Source organism: Acanthochromis polyacanthus, chromosome 17 (assembly GCF_021347895.1).
Source record: "Acanthochromis polyacanthus isolate Apoly-LR-REF ecotype Palm Island chromosome 17, KAUST_Apoly_ChrSc, whole genome shotgun sequence".
NCBI classification, from domain to species: domain Eukaryota; kingdom Metazoa; phylum Chordata; class Actinopteri; family Pomacentridae; genus Acanthochromis; species Acanthochromis polyacanthus.
Genome location: NC_067129.1, coordinates 14,008,219 through 14,023,298, shown reverse-complemented (window position 1 = coordinate 14,023,298; position 15,080 = coordinate 14,008,219). Strand labels below are relative to the sequence as shown.

Here is a 15,080-nt window from a genome sequence, read left to right as displayed (position 1 = left end):
ATACTGTTTTGTGAATATTCTAAAATCTTGAAATATTGTTTCAGTAATGAATATGCAAAAGGAAAGAGAAGGAAAATATTAGGCAAATGCTTGTCAGTAAATTAAATGAATTCAAGTTCATTCAGATTAAAAATATAAGTTTCTAGAAAAATGTGACCTAACTGCACTTAAATGATTAATTAGTTCAAAGCTATCTTAGTAGTTGTGAAAATGGAAAACCTATGGAATTAAATCATCTTAACTTTAGAAACCAAGTTCAATAAACTCAAGCTATTCAGCTGAACTACAAGCCACATGAACAGTTACAGACAGGATTAATTTCCTTTCCAATTTTGAAGAGTTTCTTTTCCATTTAACAATGAGAATTTACAGTCTCATCTGTTGAAGTCATTTCTTAACTGGAGTGGTTACAAAGACAGCCTGTGGGCAGCTCCCGGTTGCACTGAAGTATAAATAAACATAATATAACATAGTACATTTTTAATATGATAAACCCTGCAATTGTAGGGAATAAATTCAGCACCGACCTTTGTCATGGTTACAGTTGTTTAAATTATGACCAGGAAGTTTTAACTCTCTAACAATACATCCAGGGAAGTCTCTTTATTTGCTAGGTGTGTGTCCTATAAACTTAATTTAATGAGTTCAGTAAACTGTCAGCTGTTTATGATTCAACTCATTTAAGTCAAAAAGACTCAAGTTAAAAGAGCTAATGTTTTAGGTTCTAATGTGGCCTGAATATAAAAATGAGACATTTTAGGGTAAGTTAACTAAAAATGAGCAAAAACCCATGCATTTAACCTATTTTAAGTCAACCAGAAAAGATAAGCTGATTTGATTAAATCGCTTTATGGTGTTTTAAAGTACAAAGTAAGAAGATTTGCATGTTTGAACTTACAGATATGTACGACATTTTAAGATGAAAATATATCGAAAGCGAAACAACGAGTACCCAATGTTACTCTATTGAGGCTTCAGGATACAACAGATACAACCACAGAATGGAGTACAGGGTTCTTGCCAGCGCATTTCAGCGTAACGGGCCGTTACGCTGTCACAACGGGCCGTTGCGCTGTCAGTTTAAAAGATTACGCTGTGATTAGGGAAGCTACGCTGTTATTTTGACAGATAATGCCATGTGCGTTTGTTTTTATCGACTGGGTGCCTATCTAGGTTAATTTATGTCTCCCCACCTCAGCCGTACTTTCCTGTCGATTGACCCGTTCCCGTCTAAAATTTAGAGTCGCTTCCAATCTCGGGGTTACAATTAGCATGTCTTGGTTGTTTCCGTGATGCCATGTATGGTGAATAGTGACCTAAATCACGAGCATTTGGAGCATCTGCGTGACGCTCATTGGCTGACATCTGGGCCGGCCGTTCGCGAGATTTAATGAAGGCTATTGCGCGTGTACGTGCGCATGCGCGTGCGGGAGGACCTGCCGTTACGCTGTAAAAAATCCTGGCGAGAACCTTGGAGTATGTTGTTAGGATGACAGAGATTAATTGGGTAATTGATCAGCATTAAATTAACGGTCAATAAATTTTAATCGAAATTTTAAAAGTTTATGGCCACCCCAGATCTGATCGGTTCAGCGAATTCACTGAAATTCTGATATCCAAGCTCCAGTGAATGCAACTGTTTTCAAGTTCGATTGACAGCACCATTAGATGACTGTAACAGCTATGCGCTATAATAGCACATAGACTGTATATTTTTATACAATGACATAGCACTAACCAGTCAACTGTACTGTGATAAACGTCACAAAGCGCAAAAGTTACCATTTGTATTGCTTTTGTTGCTATAGTGACACACAGACATCACAACATTAACTGAAGCTAAAGACCCATTTGTTGCTTCAAGCTTTTTGTAGGAGTCTTTCCTCTGAGTTTGTTTACTACTTGCAGCTCCAAAAAGAGAGTGTCTCAAATGTGGAACAACAGGAACAACTTCATTATTTACTTTAACATCATAAATGATCCTGGACATTGAGAGAGGATCAGCCAGGATGTAACAGTAAATAACAAAGTGTACTTTTCCTCACTTCAAACGGGTAAACTCACTCAGTGTTTGAACTGTTTATAATCTGCGGTCTAAGTTTTAGTTACACAGCTGGATCCTAACCTTTATCACAGTTGGATATGATTTTACTGTAAAGGTCATACTAGGATTTTCTATTAGGGAGAGTTTTCTGATTCACAGCAGGATATTTGTAGAGTATTACTGTGTGTACGGATACAGATCGTCACCTCTCTAATTGTCAAAACGACTTATATGTAATGCAACAGTTAATGAAAACACATTTTATGGTACCATAACAGCCTGTAATTAGATATGTTATCATCACACATAGACAGATTTCTTTAGTGTTGGAATCATAAATAAACTACTGATGTTTGGCCTTTGGGTGACTTTTTGACTTCAAATGCACTGCATTGTCTCTTTTCTGGGATATTTTCAATACAACTGTGGCTACAAAAAAATAAAATGCTAACTGTATTAGTCTATGCAAATCAGATAATTAGGAAAATTAAATAGGAAGTATGCAATTCTGTAAGTCTCTATTTGAACTAGCCCTCATGCTACAACTATATAACAGAATTCCGGAAATTCATAATTTTGTTTTTTGTGTGCCACCCCAAGATTCTCAGTGGCGCCATCTTGCCACCCCTGTAAGAAATTTTAGAGGCGCCCCTGTTTCTGTTGTAGCATGAAGTTGTTCCTTTCTTACTTTCTGACAAAAAACTTAACAATGAATTGATTTATATTAACTGACTTATTCATCTATGTGTGAAGTAATGTGTCGTCGCAGGCCAAGTAGTGTGTTACCCAGCAGCAGAGAGCTCATTATAATATCCTAAAGAGGAGTTCTCTCCACCACCTTGCGAGCACCAGTCAGGGATCTCCGCCCCAGTCATCTTGGGCTACAGCTCGGAGGCCGGATGCGCCGCCATGCCGACTCTAGCAGCGAATGGAATAATTTATTCACCAACCTGCCTGACACTGGCTGACTAGGAGTTGACTGAAGAAGTCGACAAGGCAGTTTGAGTAGCAGAGGAGCCTTTACGGTGCACACAGCAGCGCGGAATATCGGCGCCGTGAATAGTTGCGTGTTGGCGCTGCTAACCGTCGCCGTATCGCTATAGGAACACTTGTGAGCTGCTAGCTGAGCTAACGTTAGCTCGAGTCGGCAGAGTGCGGGGTAGTGACAGTCCGGCCGGAGGCGGGGAGAGCTGCGAGGTGAGACTGTTATTTTGATGGTGACTACACTGGTGACTGCATGGGAATAGGTGACCATCTGGGAGGTAGTATCACTTTCATGAGTGCGACTCTCGATTTTAGTGGGGTTCAGGCAGTAGCGTATCGAGGTGGGTACTTCACTGTTTGTCTCATAACGCTTTTTGACCGGAGTGGAGCTGAACGTTTACTCGACGTTTCAGTTCTCTGGCCCGCGATAGAGGAGCTAGGAGCTAGCTTGCTAACTAGATAACACTGGGACTCCCAAACTTTTCAGGTCAGTAACCCCTGAGTAGATACACTTCAGATGGGAGATTAACTCTCTGGTTAGGGTGTAGTTCTTGAGACTCACTGCATTTTAAAGGAAGAATTGTGCTATTAGTACAGTAATGTTTTAGGAAATAACAGCGGGAAATAAGGGGTTATTTTATTCACCATCATTTGTCAATATGACGTGATTGACCATTGGTGTTGTTTGCATTGACCCCTACAGGTGGTTAGACTTACTAGAATCCCATAAGCATATCCTAGTAGTAAGTTTGCCAACTTAGGCTACTTAGTGACTTTACTTAGCAGATCTGAGTGTGTGTTGCTGCATCAGCAGAGGAGCATTTGATTTAAACTAACATTCTTCACCATGTTTTGAAGATTTTGTAGATTCCATGTTGCACATTTTCATTTAAAATTTGTTTTCTGTGATTTCCAGACCCAGACACACTTCCATGTCTTCATCAGCTCTGGAAACCTAAAGAAATGTCTATTGAAGAGGAATCCGCAAAAACTGGCAGCCCACGGGCCAGCTCAACATCATCTCTGCAGCTCTCAGATTGTACTGGAGGTTACGGCAGTCTGTCCGTGATGATGGAGGGAACTGCAGCTACCCCTGACTTTGCAGCTGCTTGTCCTGTCCCGGGCACTGCAGCCTCACCAAAACACACCAGCACAACTGACGCACTAACCCTCCCTGACAGTGCTGGACCGAGAGCCAGAGGGCACGAGAATAGCATCAGTCGAAGGAACAGCTTTCATCATGCCAAACAGCAGCAAACAAAATTAACAAAGCGGCGCAACACGGCAAACTCTAGTTTTAAGCATCCGACATCTGGCAAGAGGAGACGAAGGGCCAACTCTGAGAGTGACTCCGTCCTGCCTACCAACTTTCTCTTGGGTGGCAACATTTTTGACCCACTGAATCTTAACAGTCTGCTGGATGAGGATGTCAACAGAGCCCTGAATGCAGAGACACCCAAATCTTCCCCGCTGCCAGCGAAGAGTCGAGACCCTGTGGAGATACTTATCCCCAGAGACATTACAGATCCTCTGAACCTGAACAGCGGGATAGCAGATAGCAGCTTTTTGGTGTCCCCCTACAAGAGTGGTGGAAGGAAAAGACACCGCAACAGACACCATGGAGGAGGAGGAGGTGGTGGTAGTGGGATTTCAACACAGATCAGCCTCTCAGATTCAGGAAAAAGTGAGGCAAAAACTGGCACCTCCACACTGCCTTCAGGCATGTTAGCCACATGTTCTGCACTAGATGTCTCCAAAGAGTCCAACAGTTTCTCCAGTGCCACAGAGGATTCCCATGAGCACACAGCTGACAACTCAGCCAGCTGCAAGGACGAGATGACATCTGTATCGATGGAGGATTCCACGTCTTCCCTGTCAGGGGGACCAAACCAGCACACAAGCAGACGCAAGCGAAGGCGCAACTCAGGCAAAATTGAGCCTCCTGTGACCCATTCCACTCCCGTTGCAAAATCAGGACCTGGAGACAGGAGTTGTGGTACGGGGGGCACAAAAAATTCATTTCACACACCAAGAAGTGGTCCCAAATCAAGCATGGGATTTCGCCAGCACCAGCAGCCGTACAACCAGGCAAAGGTACCACAGAAGAAGTTCCAGTATGGGAACTACAACAAGTATTATGGCTACCGCAACCCGGGCTGCAGTGAAGACCCACGTATACGCGTGCTTCGTCCAGAGTGGTTTGAAGGTAAAGATGTATTGGACTTGGGATGCAACTCGGGCCACCTTACACTCTATATTGCCAAAATGCTAAGGCCTGCCCGCATACTGGGCCTAGATATTGACAGTGGTCTGGTGAATGCAGCTCGTAAGAACATCAGACATTATCTGTCTGAGCTGCAGACCCAAGAGGCCAGGCGTGCGATGCAGGGGAAAAAGACAACTAAACAGGAGGAGAGGAATGGAAATGAGAGTCACACAGGCACAGAAAAGAAGCACAATGAAGCCGAGAGCAGGGATGAAAATGGAAAACCAGTGAAAGGAGAAAGTGGCCCTGCAGAGGCTGTAAATGACAATGACTCCTGTCACGTAGATGAGACAGGGACCCAGAGGCAGGACACCAAAACAAAGAAAATGGTGAAAGAAGATTGTGATTCACCCCCTGCTGATCACTCTGTGAGCTGCTCTTTTCCTGTGTCCCTACGGATCTCCAGGGGGCCCATCGCTGCACCACCACTAACAGAAACATCCAGCACACAGCCTGGGGTGTTCCCCTCAAATGTGTCTTTCATCAAGGTAAGATGTCTATGTGAACATTTTTTGCAGCATGTCAGATATCACTGTGTTTTTGCATCTTGAGAGCCTAAATGGGGTTTAAAACACATTCAGTACAATTAGACGCTGCCTGCGTTATGACTGTGTTTTATACATTATTATTTAGGTAATGGGATTTAACATTTCAAAATATGCAAAAAAAAAAGGTATGTTAAGAATACGACTGCCTGGGACGACGTTCTGAGGACTGAATGATTTCACAAGAGGACTTGATGTAATTTGTGCACTCTCTTCCGCTCACTGGGACCTGATGCAGATGATGATGATGATAATCTTATAACCTCTCAGTTAGCACTGTTACTGCATACTCCATTATAGCATGCAGTGTGCACCATGTAGCGTGTCTGGACAAAAAGCATATGATATGATGGAAAAAAAAAAAGATTATTTTCTTTAACCAAAAATTCCCATTACATTATAAAACCGAGCTGGGTATCTCTTCTCCTACAGATGAATAAATTAATAGGTTATATACATGCAATATATATGTGAATAATGTGTGTATATATATATATATATATATATATATATAAATAATGTATAACGCAAACCTGTTAGCTAGCATCTTTTATAGTTTTGTTCTCTAATAGGGAAGTGTCTGCACCATTTTCATTTTCTGATTCACTTCTTACATGTTTATCTACACTGGCTTGAATTGAGTTTCAAGGGATTTTCCATCCCCATGTGTTTGTCATCCTTAGAGGCTCACTAATCTCTCAAACAACCAGTGGTGTTGAGAACTGAAAGATGGAAGTGACAAAGAGGAAGGCTATAAGCATTTCTGATGGCATCACCCTGTCACATGCCACCTTTTGGCTGACAATTTTCCCAACTGCTTTCTTGTCACAAATCTAAATGATAAAGGCTACTATAGGAAACATAAATGACTGTTATTATTATTATTATTATTATTATAGTTTCACTGGAAATGTCCTCAGTCTATTGGCCTTGTGCCTTACAGGCTTTGTGCAGGCAGCTGCATGAAGTGGTTAGATGCAGATTAACTGTAGTGTTTCTGAATGAAATCATTAACTGCCTCCTTTTTTGCCGGGAGCATTAGAGATAACAGCAGGGCAGCACTGAGCCTATTCTGCAAATCACTGAAATGCCTGAGACCCCTCAGACGATGAAGAACAAGGTGGATTCAAGGGAGAAATATCAGGATATCTAGTATTTGACAAATGAATCCATGGTGACTGCAAACGAGAGAAAAAAAACCCAAGCGCTCGGAGTCTTTAGGTATATTGATAAAAAAAACTGTTTTGGCTGGAAGCCTTCATCAGAGCGAAGCATTCTTATGAAGACATCTTGAGGGTGTTGACAGAACTCAGCGTGGCTTGTTTTTTTGTTTTTATTTTTCTAACTGACTTGCCTTGATAGTGAAAGATGATAAATGAAAGAATGTATGATCGACTAGGTCCAAGCTATTACTATTGACATCTGTGCGTTTCCATTTCAAAATGCTGTAAAACAGGTCTGTTCTGATCACATTTCCCAAACTTTGTTCCCAGTTGTGTTCTATTCAAAGGGTGATGTAGATGAACTCACATTGTGCTTCTGTTCCTCCTCAATAAGTTCTTCTGTTCGGCTTTTTCTCCTTTACCATCACTATGCATCCATCCACGCTTTGACATTACAATTCTACAATTTCATTTAGCAGATGCTTTTGTCCAAAGCGACGTACAGCACAAGCAAAAATTCAGACATAAGGAAAAACCTGTAGTAAGTGCAGAAACTGCTTCAAGTGTGATTGGTCAAAGGTGTTGCCATCAAGTTGCAGAAGAAGTTACTGTGGTAACTGTCAGTGTTATTCTGTTCAGGAATATCTGTGCTGTAATCCAGATTATTCGTGACCTTTTGTCCTTGTGGTGTATAGGGCTGGACCCTAATGTCCGAATATTCGTTCGCTACGGCGGAATCCGGATATTAATTTTGGTATCCGAACATTTGCCCCACTTCGGCTCATCCCGCCGTGTTTGGCTTATCTCGGCTCATCCATTCGTGTTTGTTACCACCACCCGGATGGCCAGGTGGCTGTCGACTCTGACGTCATGCTTCACTTCGTTGCATAAGCACAAGACAAGATGCTGAAGACCTCCGCTGTTTGGCAATTCTTCAGTTTAACTGAAGACAAAACGAAGGCAGTGTGCAAAATTTACGTCCAGGAAACCAGACGAATGGATCCAAATACTCAGGCGGGTCTCCTCCGGTCCGGAAGACCAGACGAATGGTTTCGAATATTTGGGCCGTCTCCGCGACGCGCCCCCCCCCCCCCCCCCCGGACGTTACAGGGCGGAACGAATATTCGGATATTTGTCTTTAATAGGGCCCGAATAGCCGGAGACCAGAATCCACTATTCGGGCCAGCCCTACTGGTGTAAATGTTTTCTGTTCTTGCGCTTATTAACGTTATATCAACTTTTAGAAATGTGACAAAAAGAGAAAAGCATAATATCTCCACATTTGAGAGGTTGGAGGTAGCAAAACAATGCCATTTGTACTTAGTTCATTTCTTAAAATGATAACGTGATCATTGCAACAAATTCCTTTCTGGACTCCTGCAAACATAAGCATTCATATCAGTCTTGCACTATTTGTAAGTCAAATGTTCTGACAGAGCAGCAGTAAAATTTAGTGGGTATTCCTCCTCACACCTGCATTTGTGGGTGTTGATTTGTGCTGCCACAGAAGTGGAGCGTAATTTGCTTCACCTTTTTAAAGAATCGATATCACACAAAATCTTTAGTGTTTGCATTATGTAATTATAGGATGCATTTACAGATCTTAAATGTAGCCTCTGAGTGTTAATGACATTTCATTGTTTATGATTTACAAACAATATGGTTTCTTATTCTGACTGACACTCAGCTGATATGCAAGTGGATTTATTAATTAATTCAGATTGATTTGTCTATTAATACTATTTGCTGTGCAATAGACTAAATCTAAGACATTTTTATGAATGCTGTTCAATTGAGCTTTTTGGTTTTCACTTCTTTGGCTACAACCAAAAATCAAAACTGTTCTTTATGTTATCACAGCTATACCACTGAATTGCACAAAAACGTTAATGTTTCTTACCTCACCTCTTCTCTCCTTTAGGCCAATTACGTTCTGGAGAGCGATAATCTTCTTGTGACTCAGCGGCCCGAGTACGATGTGATCCTGTGCCTGAGCGTTACCAAATGGGTTCACCTGAACTGGGGGGACAGTGGCCTCAAGCGTCTTTTCAAGAGAGTCTACAGACACCTCCGTCCTGGAGGCATGTTCATCTTGGAGCCGCAGCCCTGGGAGTCCTACGTGAGGAGAAAGAAGCTGACTGTAAGGGCTGTTGTGATACAAAGCATGACTTTTGCAGCCAAGCAAATCTGCCTCTGTGTGTGTGTGTGTGTGTATATGTGTGTATAGCAGCAGTGCTGTTAAAGCTTGGTTGTTTGGCTGTAATACAACAAATGTTTTCTTTCTTTCTCATTTAACAGGATAATATTAGCAGGAATTATCACAGCATCTGCCTCAAACCTGACCAGTTCTCATCATTTCTCACGACTGAGGTGGGCTTCACCAGTTTTGAGTCCCTCGGGGCCCCCAAGTGTTCAGTAAGAGGTAACTACCCAGTGATTTGTCAGGACAGATTTATTCTCTAACTTTGTAGCTTGATGCCACGCTAATCTTTTTTTTTTCTTTGCTTAACCCTACTATGGCAGGTTTTCAGAGGCCAATCTATGTATTTCACAAATGACCGCCCCTGCCTTGAACATCATTGAATGTGAGTAGCCTAAGCCACCACCATACATTCAAGCCAGCCAGCTGCACTGGACTGCAAGGAATCGACCGAATCCTTAACAGTTACTCCAGCTTTTGATGCTGAAGAGGAAAATGAGAGAGCAAAATGGGACCAAAAGTGGAATTAATTTTGTAAAAGATGAGCTCTGTTGAGAAGAGGTACCTATCAGAATCCTCAGTGACTGCAAATTCTTAACAAGGTATGGAGTGAACTCAGATACAGCTCCGCAATGTTTAACCTGGAGCCAGAAATCCTAGTTTGGCCGGACTGTGGGAGCGGTACTCATCTCATCCTTTCTTTGGACTATCCTATTGCTAATGATGCCAGTTTGATGCACGGCCATTACTTGTGTTTGAAGATCTTTGGCCATATATCTTTACTTTCATGACGTAGTTCTGTGCCACCACATCACCACACGTTATACATGTTAGGGTTGGGCGATAGGGCAGACTTATCCAGCTGGTTGCCATTAGAATAGAATAGAAACACTTTATTCATCCCTGAAGGGAAATTCAGTTTACTAGTTTCAATTATTAGTTTAACAGGAAACAGATGTTCTAAGTGTCAACTGCAAAGCTACATTATACCACTGGATTACAAAGCCATGAAACCCATATTAAAAACAAACCTTTTTAAAAGCCACACTGAAGTCCAGGTAATGTTTTATGCTGTGCAGGCTTTTGGTCAATTAAGCCCCATACTGGCAGTTTCATCGCAAGTCCTGATGGCATAGAAATGCACCTTAATGCTTAAAATATCTGCATAATGCTTGAAGCCTTTAATGCTGTTGCAGCAGGCATATAAACACACGCATTTTGTTGAATTTGAAACAGCCGAACAAAGTCAATCAGTCACGGAGTCATTGTAACACTAATAGCTGATGCATTTGTCCCATTTTCCAACCCTAATGTGTGTCTTGTTTTTGTTTATTATTTTGCAAAATATCCCTGTGAGCTGAATTAACTTCAATCTGTTACAAAGCTGTCAAATGTCTAACAATTCATTTTGAAGTGGACATTATGAGAAGCTCCTAAATGACACAAAGACCTTAAGAAGTGACAACTGGCTTGTCTAAGTGTCAAAGACGGTGATGCACAATGAAAAAATCGCTCTGAACAGCCACAGCGACAAACATTGACTTAAATAGTGAATGTTTAGTTCACAGTGAAAATGTTTTTGAAGGTGTTGTCCGTTTTGTTTCTGCCAGTCTGCACCTTAAAGTCTGTCCTCATGAAGGACAATGCAGTCGTCAAACAATAGTTTTATTACACTTGTTGTCATTTCGGCACAGAGACCGTATTTAGTGCTTACATGGTACCTCATACCCAAAAAATCCCAACATATCTACATTTTCAGATGAAGAGTTTGGGATATTCAGAGTGTGAAGCGTCTACAAAGCCACATGTGGACCAATTAGGAAGCAACAAGTCACTTCAAAGGTTCTTGAAGATTTTTTTTAGTGCTCCATCTTAATGTTTGGAAGCACATTATAGCTGCGGCGGCGTCCACTCAGCTCAGCTCCAGATAATTCAGCACAGCGACCACAAGGACTATTTTGCAAAGTTGATCTGTAGCATGCAGTGATCTGTTTTTTTACAGTTAAGCCATAGCCCTACCTTATGTGTTGTTTCTGATGTCCTTCATGAGATGCCGACTGGAAATATAACGGAGTGTCAAATTTGAGGCAGAGACCTGTTGTTAGAGTTCATGCAGCGTCTTCAGAGCTGTATGAATTGAACACCTGCACGACTGGTCTGGACAGGCTCAGATTGAAACAGCATCACTTGCAGCGTTTTTCAAGTTACTCTTTAAAAGCTAATGAAAAACATACATTTGTAGAAGATTGATGGGTTTTTTTTCAAACAAATTTGAATATGAAAATGCTGTTTGTATTGAAGCGCTGCCAGAATATTTCATGGGTCTCTGTTTGACAAATTATTGCCATGACTGTCTCAGTCTTTGACCCATTGAGGACAGTTATGAGTTACAGGTAGTCAGTCTGTGATTATATCTTGACTGTTTTGCACTGAGTACCACTCATCTACGTTTCATTCTAAGTGGCTTGGACAAAAGAAAGTCTTTTTTTGACTGGTTCAATTTTAGCATTTGGCATACTAGGGCAAGCGAAGATGGATGATATATGTTCTATTTTAGTAAGTGATCAATGTAAATAAGTTTGCAAATTTTGTGTTATGGTTGACAATTTTAAGTTTGTCACTGCTTTTGTCATTTTCCAGTGGGGTTTTATTTGTTTGTTTTCAAATGTTTGCTGCCAATTTACCAGGTAGTCACAGGTCTTTTTGTCCTGAAACAGATCTGTAATCCAGCTTTGTGACGACACACGAGTATGTACATTGCAAAGTTCTGATGTTTTTGCTTTGTTCTGTCCTGGCAGGCACATGGATTGTTAGTTTAGTGCTTTATTTTACTTTCTTTTTTTTTTTTTTTTTTTTATAAATCGTTTGAAAGGAGTGTTGGTGTCGATGCACTCTCATTTCACTTCATTTGACACGTTGTAGACTTTTTAAAATGATTTAGAACAGGAACAATTTAGTTTTTTTTTTCCATCAAATTTTTTCTAACAACTTGTAAAACAGTGATTAAGCTATAAAATGAAGCTACAGGTTATATTTTGAATTTAAAGTAAATTGGCCTCAAGTTCAGACACGGCACCAAATCGTACCTTTCACCTAAGCTAAGACAATCGGATTCTCAGGCTTAGATCAGCCCGCTGCTGTAATTTTAAGGGCATTTCGTTTTTTTTTTGCATTGTTAACAAATGTTTTCTTTCATACGGTCGTCGTTTTATTTGAGAAACCAGCTGTTTAACGCTAATTTGTGCTTTGCCGCCGATGTTAAAGATTGCACCTTACTGTGTCAGCAGCAGCGGTATCTTACAGATTTTAACCCATTCTGCCTGACTCGTAAGTCCAGGTGTCCAAGCTAAAGCATGTCTTTGCTGGAGATGTGAAATTACATGTTGTAATATACAGTGCTGTGTCAACTTTCTGTGCTCCCCTTGTGGTTATGCACAAGTCGTGTGTAGTCGGTGCGACATGAAATGAAATTACATGAAAAAAAATGGGTAAAAGAGAAATACCACCCTTGATTTTGACAGGGTGTAATGTTTCAAAATGCTCAGATCTCCTATTCAGGTTGTAGTCGTGTGCAGTGCAGTTTCATGAAATTTGTCCCTTGTGCTGACAAAAATTGGTGAAACTATTGGCTGCATTAAAATGAAGAAAACCTTAGTGTGGTTTTGAATGTTAAAAGCTACAGGATCCAGATTTTCATGTTGCAAAAAATATTTAAAAAGTAAATAAAATAGTTCGACCCGCACTATAAGAACATTTTATTGCATTTATTAATGATTTTTTTTGCTATAAATAAATAGATGAATAATTATTCATGATTTTTTTTGTCTTTACAACTTAAAGACAAGGGATCTTTTGTCTTCATGTTGTAAATTCCAGGTCATACATGTGATCTCAGTTTATTTTGCTGGAATGAAGAGATGTTCTGAGGTTTATTTAACAAATTCATGCAAAAAAATGGATTAATTCTGCCTTGTGCAACACACCTGTAGAAGTCACAGAACTCCTTCTATACCGAAACGTTTTGTCTTTGCAGTGCAGTTTTCAGAGGTACAGAATATTTCCATCCTTTGGCTACAACCTGATTAGAGGATTTGAGCGATTAAGTGTTTGTCAGAAATGCAATAAAGCTTCAACAAAGCAGCTATAGTTAATATTGCATTCCATATTTTACATAAAGCTGCGTATAGTTAAACTGAAACTATCTTTGGAGCACAACAAATGCATAAACCCAGGGGGTGCGTGATTGTTAGCAGCACTAAAATTCATCTCTTCATGTTGAATTTGCACTGATATGAAACATGGGGATTAAACTAGTTTAGTACATTTTTGCAGCTGAAGTTGATGTTTTTCATGTACCTTAACTTTCCTAGAGTCAGGTTTCTGGAAAAAAAAACATCTGTTTAATAACCCCGCCCAGCTCACTCGTCAGGGAAGCTTTTAATTTTCATGCCTCTGAACAACAAGATTATCTGAATGTTTCTCTGTGTTTATCATTTTCATTGATTAAAACTGGTTCCAGATCTGGTGGTTGAGTATTTGCACGTACAGCATCCTGAAGGGTTATTTATCTGAGATGCAGCGTTTTTATATTTTGCTGCCTTTTACGTTTCCTGTATTCAGTATCCGTTTTGATAAGCAACAAAGATTGAGCAACACTTGTGGCCTGACTGTTGCAGCATCTCTGAAGAACTTTGGAGCTGCTTTGAAGTAAGCGATGAGTGAAAAGTAAATCCATTATCTCCATTTGGAATCAGGTCAAGGTTAATGGATGCCACCAGGAGGTTTTTTTCCCCCCTGTTTTGTGGCTACTGCTCTATAAAGAGACTGAAGTCTTAATTTTGAAGCTTCAGTAGAAAGAAACTCTTCTAGCTTCCTGATGATGTTTCACCTCTTATCCAAGAGGCTTCTTCAGCTTGTTTTATGTTTTCTGCCTGTGGTTGCTAGAATTCATGAGTACTTTTCTTTCATTTAGAGAAACACGCACATAAATTGAGATTTTGTTTTTGCTTCAGTACTCCACACTGACCTTAGAGAAACACTGCCATTCATTAGATGTTTCTTCAAATTGAATATTGTTCTGCATTCAGTGGACATGATTTAGAAACCTATGAAAGGTCAAGGCTGAGCAAATGTGTCTAACTGTAAAAAGACTGGAGGAAAAGTGTAGAAACATTTTCTACTCACTGAAGTGATGAGAGACCTGTAAGATCATCCTTAATAGAGCAGCAGAGAATGACAGCTTTCCCTATCAGTCTGCTCACTTTTGTTTGTGAAAATGAAATCATCTACCTAGCGGTGGTTTATTTAATACAACTTCGTGAATTTTTCTGGTTTCAACTCTGACCTGAATATCTACAGTAGCTCTGCTTGTAATGGCAGAGCATAGCGGTGGCAACATCCTGAGAGATTCTTTCAGCTGCTGGGTCTATGAGACTGGTCAAGGCTCATTACTGAAAGTCATGGAAAATATTTCGAATTAAATGTCACCCAGAGAACTGTAACCCGAGCAAAGATTTGCCCTTTAACAAACAGCCAGAGGCACAAAACAGCACTGGAGTGGTTTCGGGACAAGCCTTAAGTCATTCAGTCGTCGTCCAAATTCATGTCATTTCTTCTTTTTTTTAAAAAAAAAATCAGGTCACTTGTCAATGAGAAATTATTTCAGCCTTTCTTCTGCTTCTGTAAGACCAAAGCAGAAGATACATTTAAAAGCATCTCATCTATAAAGGTGACTGCTGAAATAGTCATTTTAAATATTATGCCAAATTTATATAATGGTGAAAAGTCAAAATTCGTCTTGAATCAAACCTTTGTTGGTGATGTTTAATATGAAATCTGTTTAGTTTGGGTTCCATTATTATGAAATTAACATTCAGTT

At 40.4% G+C, this 15,080-nt stretch overlaps 1 protein-coding gene across 3 annotated transcripts; it reads left to right on the top strand.

Moving 5' to 3' along the window:
* Window positions 1-2,700: 2,700 nt before the first annotated feature.
* mepcea (methylphosphate capping enzyme a) lies at window positions 2,701-13,722 on the top strand. Of its 3 annotated transcripts, none has more exons than XM_022190579.2 (5): window positions 2,701-3,241; window positions 3,945-5,782; window positions 8,924-9,142; window positions 9,301-9,424; window positions 9,526-13,722. In XM_022190579.2, the coding sequence occupies exons 2-5, from the start codon at window positions 3,992-3,994 to the stop codon at window positions 9,558-9,560; spliced, it is 2,169 nt and encodes a 722-aa protein (XP_022046271.2). In that variant the 5' UTR covers window positions 2,701-3,241; window positions 3,945-3,991; the 3' UTR covers window positions 9,561-13,722. The 3 variants fall into 3 exon arrangements, with proteins under 3 accessions (XP_022046271.2, XP_051793741.1, XP_022046272.2); XM_051937781.1 differs by lacking the exon at window positions 2,701-3,241 and adding an exon at window positions 3,248-3,369; XM_022190580.2 differs by lacking the exon at window positions 2,701-3,241 and adding an exon at window positions 3,379-3,515.
* The last annotated feature ends 1,358 nt before the right edge of the window (window positions 13,723-15,080 follow it).

What these genes read in the sequence shown, in the direction of transcription:
- mepcea (XM_051937781.1), top strand. Translation starts at nt 3,282, where the DNA reads ATGGGAATAGGTGACCATCTGGGAGGTAGTATCACTTTCATGAGTGCG. An exon ending in CAAATGTGTCTTTCATCAAG is followed by an intron (nt 5,783 to 8,923) that starts GTAAGATGTCTA and finishes TCTCTCCTTTAG; the next exon opens with GCCAATTACGTTCTGGAGAG. An exon ending in CCCCAAGTGTTCAGTAAGAG is followed by an intron (nt 9,425 to 9,525) that starts GTAACTACCCAG and finishes CTACTATGGCAG; the next exon opens with GTTTTCAGAGGCCAATCTAT.